The sequence below is a fragment of the Pseudophryne corroboree genome, chromosome 2 (assembly GCF_028390025.1).
Source record: "Pseudophryne corroboree isolate aPseCor3 chromosome 2, aPseCor3.hap2, whole genome shotgun sequence".
Taxonomy (NCBI): domain Eukaryota; kingdom Metazoa; phylum Chordata; class Amphibia; order Anura; family Myobatrachidae; genus Pseudophryne; species Pseudophryne corroboree.
The window spans coordinates 1,042,350,853-1,042,367,772 of NC_086445.1; the positions used below are offsets into that span (position 1 = coordinate 1,042,350,853).

Below are 16,920 nucleotides of genomic sequence, written 5' to 3' on the forward strand. Positions count from 1 at the left end.
ACTGGCCATCCCAATTAGGGAGGAGGTGAGGTGGCCGTCCGGTCCGCCAGTGGAGAGGACCTTCCCCCTTCCCCATCCAGCTACAGTAAATGGCGGCGCTGGCTGGTGGGCGGTAGTGTTGCGTGGCCCGGCGGGTGCCTGCGGAGATTTTTCCGCCTCACAGCGCATTGCGTTGTGTGCAGTGTTGCCAACTATTAAATGAAAAACAAACAACTGATGACTAAAAAATAAGCCCAAAACCATTCCTAAAAAAGCCCCAAAAATCACAACTTAAGTTTTTAGTTTTTCTAATGAAAATACATGTAATTATAAGTGCTGTGTCTGGCTACTGCTCAGTGTTATCTCAGCTGCGCTGGATGGACTGAAGACAAGTTCTGGAACATGAAGTCAGGTGGGCAGCTTTCAGTTTCTTCAACTTTTTCTTCTGGTATCTGGTTCTCCAGTCGGGATGCTAATGATATCCCAGCGGACAGGATGATGGCTGTCAATGTACCAAGAGCGGAATCCCGGCAGCCAGAATACCGGCAGCGATGAGAGCGCAAAGAGTCCGCTTGCGGGCTCGGTGGCTGGCTGCACTCACCACAGGTTTTATTCCCACTCTGTGGGTCTTGTGGACACCCACGAGTGGGAAACCCCCGTGGTGAGTGCTGACGGCATTTGGGTCTGTCAGGATTTCAGCTTTAGGATCCTGAACGCCGGGATCCCGACAGCAGGGTTAACTACATCCTCTCCAGTCTGTAGACATTATGGGCCTTTTTCAGGCCCAGGGCCGGTTCTTGCCCTTGTGGCGCCCCGGGCAAAACGTTAGGAGCGTGGCTTAATACGGGGAGTGGTCAGTTACGCCCCCATTTGTAGCGCCGCTGAAAGAAAAGAAAAAAGTATACTTACGTCCCCGCTCCTGATTCACCGCTGCAGACCTCCGCCGGCGCCGCTCTTCTCCTCGGATGCATAGACACTAGAGGTCAATTATGACCCCTCGCGTCTGTGCCACAATGCTGTGCGGTGCGTGATGACGTCATCGCGCACCGCACAGCAAAGGTCCTCTCCACGAAGGGAAACGTCATTGCGCACCACACAGCAAAGGTCCTCTCCACGAAGGGAAACTAGACGCATAGCGTTTGGTTCCCTTCACAGCGTGGGGGGGGGGGCACAGTGGCGGATCTTGCCATGGTGCGGCGCCCTCCGGAAGGCGGCGCCCATGGGCAAAAGTCCTGCTTGCCCGTGGCAAGATCCGCTACTGTTCAGACCCTGACACAGATGTGCAAAAATAATCGCAAACAACCGATTTTCAGCCATCTGCATATGCTATCATGATGCGATCGCATCATAACTGACAGGCGATGGGTGTCCGGGGGCAGCGTGACGGCATTGTCGGGGAGTGTCACGGTAAATGCAGGTGTGTCATGGCCGTTTTCAGGGCCGGCCAATGATATTGCCTGCGTTTCATGCGATTGGAAACATGGTGGTGGTGCACCTGCATATGCAGTTATGCTGCATAGGCAGGGGGTCAACCTCTTTTTGAATTGTGATGGCATCACGTCGGGTGGCATTGCCCTGGACCAACTCTGAATAATCTTAGTTTGCAGAAAAGAACGCGCTTACTATCATTTTTCCATTGTTTTAGAAAAATGCAGCTCCCTGACACAATTTAAGACCCCCCCCCAAATTCATCCATTCATCCACAGCTCATCACCTATGTGTATGTGGGGATCTGTGTTGAATGAATGGATGAATGACTACCTCTGATGGTCGCTGACATCTGTACCTACAAAAATAAAATAAAAAAAAGCCCAAAAATAAGCAACAAGCAGCCATCAAAATAATAAAGCAACTTAAAAAAAAAAAAAAAAAAAGAACCCCAATGCCGCTTGTTATAAGCTGAATTGGCCACTATGGCTGTGTGCAGCGCCCCTCTCGCCCATACCTAGTGACGGCACTGCCCCACGCCCAGCATTAGCACTTCCCCTCCTCAGTGTTATGTACATCCCCACGTGTTACACTGCTGCCAGAGGTTACTAGTACTGCACAGAGTTTCTGACATGGAACCAGGGGGTTATGGGAAAAGTCCTCTCCACGAAGGGAAACTAAACGCTACCGTGACACAGCCCCAGGACTCGCCTCTCACTTCCAGCCTATCAGTGAGTGACCTGGGAGGTGTCAGGTGACGTCAGTGCGGAAGGCGTGGCGTGACTGAAACTTTTATAGATATTAACTAGAGATGAGCGGGTTCGGTTCCTCGGAATCCGAACCCGCCCGAACTTCAGCTTTTTTTACACGGATCCGAGCGACTCGGATCTTCCCGCCTTGCTCGGTTAACCCGAGCGCGCCCGAACGTCATCATGACGCTGTCGGATTCTCGCGAGGCTCGGATTCTATCGCGAGACTCGGATTCTATATAAGGAGCCGCGCGTCGCCGCCATTTTCACACGTGCATGAGATTGATAGGGAGAGGACGTGGCTGGCGTCCTCTCCATTTAGATTATAAGAGAGAGACATTTACTGGAGCTTAGGACTAGGAGGAGTACTGTAGAAGTGTAGAGAGTGCAGAGAGTTTACTAGTGAGTGACCACCAGACAGTGCAGTTTATTTAATATATCCGTTCTCTGCCTGAAAAAAGCGATACACAGAGTGACTCAGTCACATACCATATCTGTGTGCACTGCTCAGGCTCAGCCCAGTGTGCTGCAGCATCTATATATATTATATATCTGTCTGACTGCTCAGCTCACACAGCTTATAATTGTGGGGGAGACTGGGGAGCACTGCAGTGCCAGTTATAGGTTATAGCAGGAGCCAGGAGTACATAATATTATATAGTGAGTGACCACCAGACAGTGCAGTTTATTTAATATATCCGTTCTCTGCCTGAAAAAAGCGATACACACAGTGACTCAGTCACATACCATATCTGTGTGCACTGCTCAGGCTCAGCCCAGTGTGCTGCATCATCTATATATATTATATATCTGTCTGACTGCTCAGCTCACACAGCTTATAATTGTGGGGGAGACTGGGGAGCACTGCAGTGCCAGTTATAGGTTATAGCAGGAGCCAGGAGTACATAATATTATATTAAAATTAAACAGTGCACACTTTTGCTGCAGGAGTGCCACTGCCAGTGTGACTGACCAGTGACCTGACCACACTGACCACCAGTATAGTTAGTAGTATACTTATATTGTGATTGCCTGAAAAAGTTAAACACTCGTCGTGTGACTTCACTTGTGTGTTGTTGTTTTTTTTATTCTATAAAAATAAAACTCATTCTGCTGACAGACAGTGTCCAGCAGGTCCGTCATTATATAATATATAATATATACCTGTCCGGCTGCAGTAGTGATATATATATATATTTTTTATATCATTTATCATCCAGTCGCAGCAGACACAGTACGGTAGTTCACGGCTGTGGCTACCTCTGTGTCTGCACTCGGCAGGCAGTCCGTCCATAATTGTATACCACCTAACCGTGGTTTTTTTTTCTTTCTTCTTTATACATACATAGTTACATAGACATCTCTTTATCAACCAGTCTATATTAGCAGCAGACACAGTACAGTACGGTAGTTCACGGCTGTGGCTACCTCTGTGTCTGCACTCGGCAGGCAGTCCGTCCATAATTGTATACCACCTAACCGTGGTTTTTTTTTCTTTCTTCTTTATACATACATAGTTACATAGACATCTCTTTATCAACCAGTCTATATTAGCAGCAGACACAGTACAGTACGGTAGTTCACGGCTGTGGCTACCTCTGTGTCTGCACTCGGCAGGCAGTCCGTCCATAATTGTATACCACCTAACCGTGGTTTTTTTTTTCTTTCTTCTTTATACATACATAGTTACATAGACATCTCTTTATCAACCAGTCTATATTAGCAGCAGACACAGTACAGTACGGTAGTTCACGGCTGTGGCTACCTCTGTGTCTGCACTCGGCAGGCAGTCCGTCCATAATTGTATACCACCTAACCGTGGTTTTTTTTTCTTTCTTCTTTATACATACATAGTTACATAGACATCTCTTTATCAACCAGTCTATATTAGCAGCAGACACAGTACAGTACGGTAGTTCACGGCTGTGGCTACCTCTGTGTCTGCACTCGGCAGGCAGTCCGTCCATAATTGTATACCACCTAACCGTGGTTTTTTTTTCTTTCTTCTTTATACATACATAGTTACATAGACATCTCTTTATCAACCAGTCTATATTAGCAGCAGACACAGTACAGTACGGTAGTTCACGGCTGTGGCTACCTCTGTGTCTGCACTCGGCAGGCAGTCCGTCCATAATTGTATACCACCTAACCGTGTTTTTTTTTTCTTTCTTCTTTATACATACATAGTTACATAGACATCTCTTTATCAACCAGTCTATATTATTAGCAGCAGACACAGTACAGTACGGTAGTTCACGGCTGTGGCTACCTCTGTGTCTGCACTCGGCAGGCAGTCCGTCCATAATTGTATACCACCTAACCGTGGTTTTTTTTTCTTTCTTCTTTATACATACATAGTTACATAGACATCTCTTTATCAACCAGTCTATATTAGCAGCAGACACAGTACAGTACGGTAGTTCACGGCTGTGGCTACCTCTGTGTCTGCACTCGGCAGGCAGTCCGTCCATAATTGTATACCACCTAACCGTGGTTTTTTTTTCTTTCTTCTTTATACATACATAGTTACATAGACATCTCTTTATCAACCAGTCTATATTAGCAGCAGACACAGTACAGTACGGTAGTTCACGGCTGTGGCTACCTCTGTGTCTGCACTCGGCAGGCAGTCCGTCCATAATTGTATACCACCTAACCGTGGTTTTTTTTTCTTTCTTCTTTATACATACATAGTTACATAGACATCTCTTTATCAACCAGTCTATATTAGCAGCAGACACAGTACAGTACGGTAGTTCACGGCTGTGGCTACCTCTGTGTCTGCACTCGGCAGGCAGTCCGTCCATAATTGTATACCACCTAACCGTGTTTTTTTTTTCTTTCTTCTTTATACATACATAGTTACATAGACATCTCTTTATCAACCAGTCTATATTAGCAGCAGACACAGTACAGTACGGTAGTTCACGGCTGTGGCTACCTCTGTGTCTGCACTCGGCAGGCAGTCCGTCCATAATTGTATACCACCTAACCGTGGTTTTTGTTTCTTTCTTCTTTATACATACATAGTTACATAGACATCTCTTTATCAACCAGTCTATATTAGCAGCAGACACAGTACAGTACGGTAGTTCACGGCTGTGGCTACCTCTGTGTCTGCACTCGGCAGGCAGTCCGTCCATAATTGTATACCACCTAACCGTGGTTTTTTTTTCTTTCTTCTTTATACATACATACTACTACGACATCTCTTTATCAACCAGTCTATATTATTAGCAGCAGACACAGTACAGTACGGTAGTTCACGGCTGTGGCTACCTCTGTGTCTGCACTCGGCAGGCAGTCCGTCCATAATTGTATACCACCTAACCGTGGTTTTTTTTTCTTTCTTCTTTATACATACATAGTTACATAGACATCTCTTTATCAACCAGTCTATATTAGCAGCAGACACAGTACAGTACGGTAGTTCACGGCTGTGGCTACCTCTGTGTCTGCACTCGGCAGGCAGTCCATAATTGTATACTAGTATCCATCTCCATTGTTTACCTGAGGTGCCTTTTAGTTGTGCCTATTAAAATATGGAGAACAAAAATGTTGAGGTTCCAAAATTAGGGAAAGATCAAGATCCACTTCCACCTCGTGCTGAAGCTGCTGCCACTAGTCATGACCGAGACGATGAAATGCCAGCAACGTCGTCTGCCAAGGCCGATGCCCAATGTCATAGTACAGAGCATGTCAAATCCAAAACACCAAATATCAGAAAAAAAAGGACTCCAAAACCTAAAATAAAATTGTCGGAGGAGAAGCGTAAACTTGCCAATATGCCATTTACGACACGGAGCGGCAAGGAACGGCTGAGGCCCTGGCCTATGTTCATGGCTAGTGGTTCAGCTTCACATGAGGATGGAAGCACTCAGCCTCTCGCTAGAAAAATGAAAAGACTCAAGCTGGCAAAAGCAGCACAGCAAAGAACTGTGCATTCTTCGAAATCCCAAATCCACAAGGAGAGTCCAATTGTGTCGGTTGCGATGCCTGACCTTCCCAACACTGGACGTGAAGAGCATGCGCCTTCCACCATTTGCACGCCCCCTGCAAGTGCTGGAAGGAGCACCCGCAATCCAGTTCCTGATAGTCAGATTGAAGATGTCAGTGTTGAAGTACACCAGGATGAGGAGGATATGGGTGTTGCTGGCGCTGGGGAGGAAATTGACCAGGAGGATTCTGATGGTGAGGTGGTTTGTTTAAGTCAGGCACCCGGGGAGACACCTGTTGTCCGTGGGAGGAATATAGCCGTTGACATGCCAGGTGAAAATACCAAAAAAATCAGCTCTTCGGTGTGGAGGTATTTCACCAGAAATGCGGACAACAGGTGTCAAGCCGTGTGTTCCCTTTGTCAAGCTGTAATAAGTAGGGGTAAGGACGTTAACCACCTCGGAACATCCTCCCTTATACGTCACCTGCAGCGCATTCATAATAAGTCAGTGACAAGTTCAAAAACTTTGGGTGACAGCGGAAGCAGTCCACTGACCAGTAAATCCCTTCCTCTTGTAACCAAGCTCACGCAAACCACCCCACCAACTCCCTCAGTGTCAATTTCCTCCTTCCCCAGGAATGCCAATAGTCCTGCAGGCCATGTCACTGGCAATTCTGACGATTCCTCTCCTGCCTGGGATTCCTCCGATGCATCCTTGCGTGTAACGCCTACTGCTGCTGGCGCTGCTGTTGTTGCTGCTGGGAGTCGATGGTCATCCCAGAGGGGAAGTCGTAAGACCACTTTTACTACTTCCACCAAGCAATTGACTGTCCAACAGTCCTTTGCGAGGAAGATGAAATATCACAGCAGTCATCCTACTGCAAAGCGGATAACTGAGGCCTTGGCATCCTGGGTGGTGAGAAACGTGGTTCCGGTATCCATCATTACTGCAGAGCCAACTAGAGACTTGTTGGAGGTACTGTGTCCCCGGTACCAAATACCATCTAGGTTCCATTTCTCTAGGCAGGCGATACCGAAAATGTACACAGACCTCAGAAAAAGAGTCACCAGTGTCCTAAAAAATGCAGCTGTACCCAATGTCCACTTAACCACGGACATGTGGACAAGTGGAGCAGGGCAGGGTCAGGACTATATGACTGTGACAGCCCACTGGGTAGATGTATGGACTCCCGCCGCAAGAACAGCAGCGGCGGCACCAGTAGCAGCATCTCGCAAACGCCAACTCTTTCCTAGGCAGGCTACGCTTTGTATCACCGCTTTCCAGAATACGCACACAGCTGAAAACCTCTTACGGCAACTGAGGAAGATCATCGCGGAATGGCTTACCCCAATTGGACTCTCCTGTGGATTTGTGGCATCGGACAACGCCAGCAATATTGTGTGTGCATTAAATATGGGCAAATTCCAGCACGTCCCATGTTTTGCACATACCTTGAATTTGGTGGTGCAGAATTTTTTAAAAAACGACAGGGGCGTGCAAGAGATGCTGTCGGTGGCCAGAAGAATTGCGGGACACTTTCGGCGTACAGGCACCACGTACAGAAGACTGGAGCACCACCAAAAACTACTGAACCTGCCCTGCCATCATCTGAAGCAAGAAGTGGTAACGAGGTGGAATTCAACCCTCTATATGCTTCAGAGGTTGGAGGAGCAGCAAAAGGCCATTCAAGCCTATACAATTGAGCACGATATAGTAGGTGGAATGCACCTGTCTCAAGCGCAGTGGAGAATGATTTCAACGTTGTGCAAGGTTCTGATGCCCTTTGAACTTGCCACACGTGAAGTCAGTTCAGACACTGCCAGCCTGAGTCAGGTCATTCCCCTCATCAGGCTTTTGCAGAAGAAGCTGGAGACATTGAAGGAGGAGCTAACACGGAGCGATTCCGCTAGGCATGTGGGACTTGTGGATGGAGCCCTTAATTCGCTTAACAAGGATTCACGGGTGGTCAATCTGTTGAAATCAGAGCACTACATTTTGGCCACCGTGCTCGATCCTAGATTTAAAGCCTACCTTGGATCTCTCTTTCCGGCAGACACAAGTCTGCTGGAGTTGAAAGACCTGCTGGTGACAAAATTGTCAAGTCAAGCGGAACGCGACCTGGAGTGTCAACATCTCCTCCTTCACATTCTCCCTCAACTGGGGGTGCGAGGAAAAGGCTCAGAATTCCGAGCCCACCCGCTGGCGGTGATGCAGGGCAGTCTGGAGCGACTGCTGATGCTGACATCTGGTCCGGACTGAAGGACCTGACAACGATTACGGACATGTCGTCTACTGTCACTGCATATGATTCTCTCAACATTGATAGAATGGTGGAGGATTATATGAGTGACCGCATCCAAGTAGGCACGTCACACAGTCCGTACTTATACTGGCAGGAAAAAGAGGCAATTTGGAGGCCCTTGCACAAACTGGCTTTATTCTACCTAAGTTGCCCTCCCACAAGTGTGTACTCCGAAAGAGTGTTTAGTGCCGCCGCTCACCTTGTCAGCAATCGGCGTACGAGGTTACATCCAGAAAATGTGGAGAAGATGATGTTCATTAAAATGAATTATAATCAATTCCTCCGCGGAGACATTGACCAGCAGCAATTGCCTCCACAAAGTACACAGGGAGCTGAGATGGTGGATTCCAGTGGGGACGAATTGATAATCTGTGAGGAGGGGGATGTACGCGGTGATATATCGGAGGGTGATGATGAGGTGGACATCTTGCCTCTGTAGAGCCAGTTTGTGCAAGGAGAGATTAATTGCTTCTTTTTTGGGGGGGGTCCAAACCAACCCGTCATATCAGTCACAGTCGTGTGGCAGACCCTGTCACTGAAATGATGGGTTGGTTAAAGTGTGCATGTCCTGTTTTGTTTATACAACATAAGGGTGGGTGGGAGGGCCCAAGGACAATTCCATCTTGCACCTCTTTTTTCTTTTCTTTTTCTTTGCATCATGTGCTGATTGGGGAGGGTTTTTTGGAAGGGACATCCTGCGTGACACTGCAGTGCCACTCCTAAATGGGCCCGGTGTTTGTGTCGGCCACTAGGGTCGCTAATCTTACTCACACAGTCAGCTACCTCATTGCGCCTCTTTTTTTCTTTGCGTCATGTGCTGTTTGGGGAGGGTTTTTTGGAAGGGACATCCTGCGTGACACTGCAGTGCCACTCCTAGATGGGCCCGGTGTTTGTGTCGGCCACTAGGGTCGCTAATCTTACTCACACAGCTACCTCATTGCGCCTCTTTTTTTCTTTGCGTCATGTGCTGTTTGGGGAGGGTTTTTTGGAAGGGACATCCTGCGTGACACTGCAGTGCCACTCCTAGATGGGCCCGGTGTTTGTGTCGGCCACTAGGGTCGCTAATCTTACTCACACAGCTACCTCATTGCGCCTCTTTTTTTCTTTGCGTCATGTGCTGTTTGGGGAGGGTTTTTTGGAAGGGCCATCCTGCGTGACACTGCAGTGCCACTCCTAGATGGGCACGGTGTTTGTGTCGGCCACTAGGGTCGCTAATCTTACTCACACAGCTACCTCATTGCGCCTCTTTTTTTCTTTGCGTCATGTGCTGTTTGGGGAGGTTTTTTTGGAAGGGACATCCTGCGTGACACTGCAGTGCCACTCCTAGATGGGCCCGGTGTTTGTGTCGGCCACTAGGGTCGCTTATCTTACTCACACAGCGACCTCGGTGCAAATTTTAGGACTAAAAATAATATTGTGAGGTGTGAGGTATTCAGAATAGACTGAAAATGAGTGTAAATTATGGTTTTTGAGGTTAATAATACTTTGGGATCAAAATGACCCCCAAATTCTATGATTTAAGCTGTTTTTTAGTGTTTTTTGAAAAAAACACCCGAATCCAAAACACACCCGAATCCGACAAAAAAAATTCGGTGAGGTTTTGCCAAAACGCGTTCGAACCCAAAACACGGCCGCGGAACCGAACCCAAAACCAAAACACAAAACCCGAAAAATTTCAGGCGCTCATCTCTAATATTAACAAGAGTCGAGTAGGAGGAGCAGCAGCTCAGCTCCGCCCTTCACAAATCCCTCCACCAATCACAATGTGTGCCGGACGACTGCTGGGAGTGGTAGACTGTGACACCGCTATCTGCCTCTGCTGGCCACTAGTACTTCGGCCGGGACGGGGAGAAGGACGCGGCCGGTGGTCATGTGGCTCCTTGCAGCAGGTGAGTGTCGCTTCACCCCCAGCTCCGTGCCTCGGCTGCTGAATGCTTACCACTGCGTTACATGTCTCCCCTCACCCTGTACCTGCTGTGTGACCCCCCCCTCACCCTGTACCTGCTGTGTGACACCCTCCCCCCTCACCCTGTACCTGCTGTGTGACACCCTCCCCCCTCACCCTGTACCTGCTGTGTGACACCCTCCCCCCTCACCCTGTACCTGCTGTGTGGCACCCCCCTCACCCTGTACCTGCTGTCTGACCCCCCCCCCCTCACCCTGTACCTGTGTGTGACCCCCCCCCTCACCCTGTACCTGCTGTGTGACCCCCTCCCCCCGTGGTGCAAGTGGGTGGGTACGGCGTACCCGTAAGAATTTAGCCGTGGGTACGCCGTACCCACACCGACGGGCCGCCGCTCCTCTTCCTTCCCTCCCTCCCCCACGCCGCACCGCCGCACACGCCGCTGATGTGAGGGCAGGAGAGGCAGGAGAGTGCAGCCTGCGCCTCTCGTTCCCCTCAGTCTCACTCTCCGGTGGGTGTTTCAGTTTACTTCAGCGCCGATCCGTGAGCCAATCAGAGCTCGCACCCGCGAGCTCTGATTGGCTCACGGATCGGCGCTGAATTAAACTGAGACACCCACCGGAGACTGAGGGGAACGAGAGGCGCAGGCTGCACTCTCCTGCCCTCACATGACAGACAGGAGGACAGCGACGGCAGCAGCAGCGGTGAGTAGGGGAGGGGGGCATGTTATACCTGGCACTGGGGGGGCATGTATACCTGGCACTGGGGGCATATCTGGCACAGGGGGGCATATATACCTGGCACTGGGGGATATCTGGCACAGGGGGGCATGTATACCTGGCACTGGGGGCATATCTGGCACAGGGGGGCATATATACCTGGCACTGGGGGCATATCTGGCACAGGGGGGCATATATATATATACCTGGCACTGGGGGCATATCTGGCACAGGGGGGCATATATACCTGGCACTGGGGGCATATCTGGCACAGGGGGGCATATATACCTGGCACTGGGGGATATCTGGCACAGGGGGGCATGTATACCTGGCACTGGGGCATATCTGGCACAGGGGGGCATATATACCTGGCACTGGGGGCATATCTGGCACAGGGGGGCATATATATACCTGGCACTGGGGGCATATCTGGCACAGGGGGGCATATATATACCTGGCACTGGGGGCATATCTGGCACAGGGGGGCATATATACCTGGCACTGGGGGCATATCTGGCACAGGGGGGCATATATACCTGGCACTGGGGGATATCTGGCACAGGGGGGCATGTATACCTGGCACTGGGGGCATATCTGGCACAGGAAGGCATATATACCTGGCACTGGGGGCATATCTGGCACAGGGGGGCATATATACCTGGCACTGGGGGATATCTGGCACAGGGGGGCATGTATACCTGGCACTGGGGGATATCTGGCACTGGGGGGGCATGTTATACCTGGCACTGGGGGATATCTGGCACTGGGGGGGCATGTTATACCTGGCACTGGGGGGCATGTATACCTGGCACTGGGGGCATATCTGGCACAGGGGGGCATATATACCTGGCACTGGGGGCATATCTGGCACAGGGGGGCATATATACCTGGCACTGGGGGATATCTGGCACAGGGGGGCATATATACCTGGCACTGGGGGCATATCTGGCACAGGGGGGCATATATACCTGGCACTGGGGGCATATCTGGCACAGGGGGGCATATATACCTGGCACTGGGGGCATATCTGGCACAGGGGGGCATATATACCTGGCACTGGGGGATATCTGGCACAGGGGGGCATGTATACCTGGCACTGGGGGCATATCTGGCACAGGGGGGCATATATACCTGGCACTGGGGGATATCTGGCACAGGGGGGCATGTATACCTGGCACTGGGGGATATCTGGCACAGGGGGGCATGTATACCTGGCACTGGGGGATATCTGGCACTGGGGGGGCATGTTATACCTGGCACTGGGGGGCATGTATACCTGGCACTGGGGGCATATCTGGCACAGGGGGGCATATATACCTGGCACTGGGGGCATATCTGGCACAGGGGGGCATATATACCTGGCACTGGGGGATATCTGGCACAGGGGGGCATGTATACCTGGCACTGGGGGCATATCTGGCACAGGGGGGCATATATACCTGGCACTGGGGGATATCTGGCACAGGGGGGCATGTATACCTGGCACTGGGGGATATCTGGCACTGGGGGGGCATGTTATACCTGGCACTGGGGGATATCTGGCACTGGGGGGGCATGTTATACCTGGCACTGGGGGGCATGTATACCTGGCACTGGGGGCATATCTGGCACAGGGGGGCATATATACCTGGCACTGGGGGCATATCTGGCACAGGGGGGCATATATACCTGGCACTGGGGGATATCTGGCACAGGGGGGGCATGTATACTTGGCACTGGGGGATATCTGGCACTGGGGGGGCATGTTATACCTGGCACTGGGGGATATCTGGCACTGGGGGGGGCATGTTATACCTGGCACTGGGGGGCATATCTGGCACAGGGGGGCATATATACCTGGCACTGGGGGCATATCTGGCACAGGGGGGCATATATACCTGGCACTGGGGAATATCTGGCACAGGGGGGCATGTATACCTGGCACTGGGGGCATATCTGGCACAGGGGGGCATGTATACCTGGCACTGGGGGCATATCTGGCACAGGGGGGCATATATACCTGGCACTGGGGGATATCTGGCACAGGGGGGCATGTATACCTGGCACTGGGGGATATCTGGCACTGGGGGGGCATGTTATACCTGGCACTGGGGGATATCTGGCACTGGGGGGGCATGTTATACCTGGCACTGGGGGGCATGTATACCTGGCACTGGGGGCATATCTGGCACAGGGGGGCATATATACCTGGCACTGGGGGCATATCTGGCACAGGGGGGCATATATACCTGGCACTGGGGGATATCTGGCACAGGGGGGGGCATGTATACCTGGCACTGGGGGCATATCTGGCACAGGGGGGCATATATACCTGGCACTGGGGGCATATCTGGCACAGGGGGGCATATATACCTGGCACTGGGGGCATATCTGGCACAGGGGGGCATATATACCTGGCACTGGGGGCATATCTGGCACAGGGGGGCATATATACCTGGCACTGGGGGATATCTGGCACAGGGGGGCATGTATACCTGGCACTGGGGGCATATCTGGCACAGGGGGGCATATATACCTGGCACTGGGGGATATCTGGCACAGGGGGGCATGTATACCTGGCACTGGGGGATATCTGGCACTGGGGGGGCATGTTATACCTGGCACTGGGGGGGCATGTTATACCTGGCACTGGGGGGCATGTATACCTGGCACTGGGGGCATATCTGGCACAGGGGGGCATATATACCTGGCACTGGGGGCATATCTGGCACAGGGGGCATATATACCTGGCACTGGGGGATATTTGGCACAGGGGGGCATGTATACCTGGCACTGGGGGCATATCTGGCACAGGGGGGCATATATACCTGGCACTGGGGGATATCTGGCACAGGGGGGCATGTATACCTGGCACTGGGGGCATATCTGGCACAGGGGGGCATATATACCTGGCACTGGGGGCATATCTGGCACAGGGGGGCATATATATACCTGGCACTGGGGGCATATCTGGCACAGGGGGGCATATATACCTGGCACTGGGGGATATCTGGCACAGGGGGGCATGTATACCTGGCACTGGGGGCATATCTGGCACAGGGGGGCATATATACCTGGCACTGGGGGATATCTGGCACAGGGGGGCATGTATACCTGGCACTGGGGGCATATCTGGCACAGGGGGGCATATATACCTGGCACTGGGGGATATCTGGCACAGGGGGGCATGTATACCTGGCACTGGGGGATATCTGGCACAGGGGGGCATGTATACCTGGCACTGGGGGATATCTGGCACTGGGGGGGCATGTTATACCTGGCACTGGGGGGCATGCATACCTGGCACTGGGGGCATATCTGGCACAGGGGGGCATATATACCTGGCACTGGGGGCATATCTGGCACAGGGGGGCATATATACCTGGCACTGGGGGATATCTGGCACAGGGGGGCATGTATACCTGGCACTGGGGGCATATCTGGCACAGGGGGGCATATATACCTGGCACTGGGGGATATCTGGCACAGGGGGGCATGTATACCTGGCACTGGGGGATATCTGGCACTGGGGGGGCATGTTATACCTGGCACTGGGGGATATCTGGCACTGGGGGGGCATGTTATACCTGGCACTGGGGGGCATGTATACCTGGCACTGGGGGCATATCTGGCACAGGGGGGCATATATACCTGGCACTGGGGGCATATCTGGCACAGGGGGGCATATATACCTGGCACTGGGGGATATCTGGCACAGGGGGGCATGTATACTTGGCACTGGGGGATATCTGGCACTGGGGGGGCATGTTATACCTGGCACTGGGGGATATCTGGCACTGGGGGGGGCATGTTATACCTGGCACTGGGGGGCATATCTGGCACAGGGGGGCATATATACCTGGCACTGGGGGCATATCTGGCACAGGGGGGCATATATACCTGGCACTGGGGGATATCTGGCACAGGGGGGCATGTATACCTGGCACTGGGGGCATATCTGGCACAGGGGGGCATGTATACCTGGCACTGGGGGCATATCTGGCACAGGGGGGCATATATACCTGGCACTGGGGGATATCTGGCACAGGGGGGCATGTATACCTGGCACTGGGGGATATCTGGCACTGGGGGGGCATGTTATACCTGGCACTGGGGGATATCTGGCACTGGGGGGGCATGTTATACCTGGCACTGGGGGGCATGTATACCTGGCACTGGGGGCATATCTGGCACAGGGGGGCATATATACCTGGCACTGGGGGCATATCTGGCACAGGGGGGCATATATACCTGGCACTGGGGGATATCTGGCACAGGGGGGCATGTATACCTGGCACTGGGGGCATATCTGGCACAGGGGGGCATATATACCTGGCACTGGGGGCATATCTGGCACAGGGGGGCATATATACCTGGCACTGGGGGCATATCTGGCACTGGGGGGCATATATACCTGGCACTGGGGGCATATCTGGCACAGGGGGGCATATATACCTGGCACTGGGGGATATCTGGCACAGGGGGGCATGTATACCTGGCACTGGGGGCATATCTGGCACAGGGGGGCATATATACCTGGCACTGGGGGATATCTGGCACAGGGGGGCATGTATACCTGGCACTGGGGGATATCTGGCACTGGGGGGGCATGTTATACCTGGCACTGGGGGATATCTGGCACTGGGGGGGCATGTTATACCTGGCACTGGGGGGCATGTATACCTGGCACTGGGGGCATATCTGGCACAGGGGGGCATATATACCTGGCACTGGGGGCATATCTGGCACAGGGGGCATATATACCTGGCACTGGGGGATATTTGGCACAGGGGGGCATATATACCTGGCACTGGGGGCATATCTGGCACAGGGGGGCATATATACCTGGCACTGGGGGATATCTGGCACAGGGGGGCATGTATACCTGGCACTGGGGGCATATCTGGCACAGGGGGGCATATATACCTGGCACTGGGGGCATATCTGGCACAGGGAGGCATATATATACCTGGCACTGGGGGCATATCTGGCACAGGGGGGCATATATACCTGGCACTGGGGGCATATCTGGCACAGGGGGGCATATATACCTGGCACTGGGGGATATCTGGCACAGGGGGGCATGTATACCTGGCACTGGGGGCATATCTGGCACAGGGGGGCATATATACCTGGCACTGGGGGCATATCTGGCACAGGGGGGCATATATATACCTGGCACTGGGGGCATATCTGGCACAGGGGGGCATATATATACCTGGCACTGGGGGCATATCTGGCACAGGGGGGCATATATACCTGGCACTGGGGGCATATCTGGCACAGGGGGGCATATATACCTGGCACTGGGGGATATCTGGCACAGGGGGGCATGTATACCTGGCACTGGGGGCATATCTGGCACAGGGGGGCATATATACCTGGCACTGGGGGATATCTGGCACAGGGGGGCATGTATACCTGGCACTGGGGGATATCTGGCACTGGGGGGGCATGTTATACCTGGCACTGGGGGATATCTGGCACTGGGGGGGCATGTTATACCTGGCACTGGGGGGCATGTATACCTGGCACTGGGGGCATATCTGGCACAGGGGGGCATATATACCTGGCACTGGGGGCATATCTGGCACAGGGGGGCATATATACCTGGCACTGGGGGATATCTGGCACAGGGGGGCATATATACCTGGCACTGGGGGCATATCTGGCACAGGGGGGCATATATACCTGGCACTGGGGGCATATCTGGCACAGGGGGCATATATACCTGGCACTGGGGGCATATCTGGCACAGGGGGGCATATATACCTGGCACTGGGGGCATATCTGGCACAGGGGGGCATATATACCTGGCACTGGGGGCATATCTGGCACAGGGGGGCATATATACCTGGCACTGGGGGATATCTGGCACAGGGGGGCATGTATACCTGGCACTGGGGGCATATCTGGCACA

At 52.4% G+C, this 16,920-nt stretch overlaps 1 protein-coding gene across 1 annotated transcript in view; it reads left to right on the plus strand.

The window, feature by feature from the left end:
* Positions 1 to 487: 487 nt before the first annotated feature.
* LOC135030608 (uncharacterized) overlaps positions 488 to 16,920 on the plus strand; it is a 65,935-nt gene continuing 49,502 nt past the window's right edge. The window contains exon 1 of the mRNA XM_063953946.1: positions 488 to 640. Coding sequence (XP_063810016.1) covers positions 488 to 640 — 153 coding nt within the window. The remainder of the gene's footprint in view (positions 641 to 16,920) is intronic.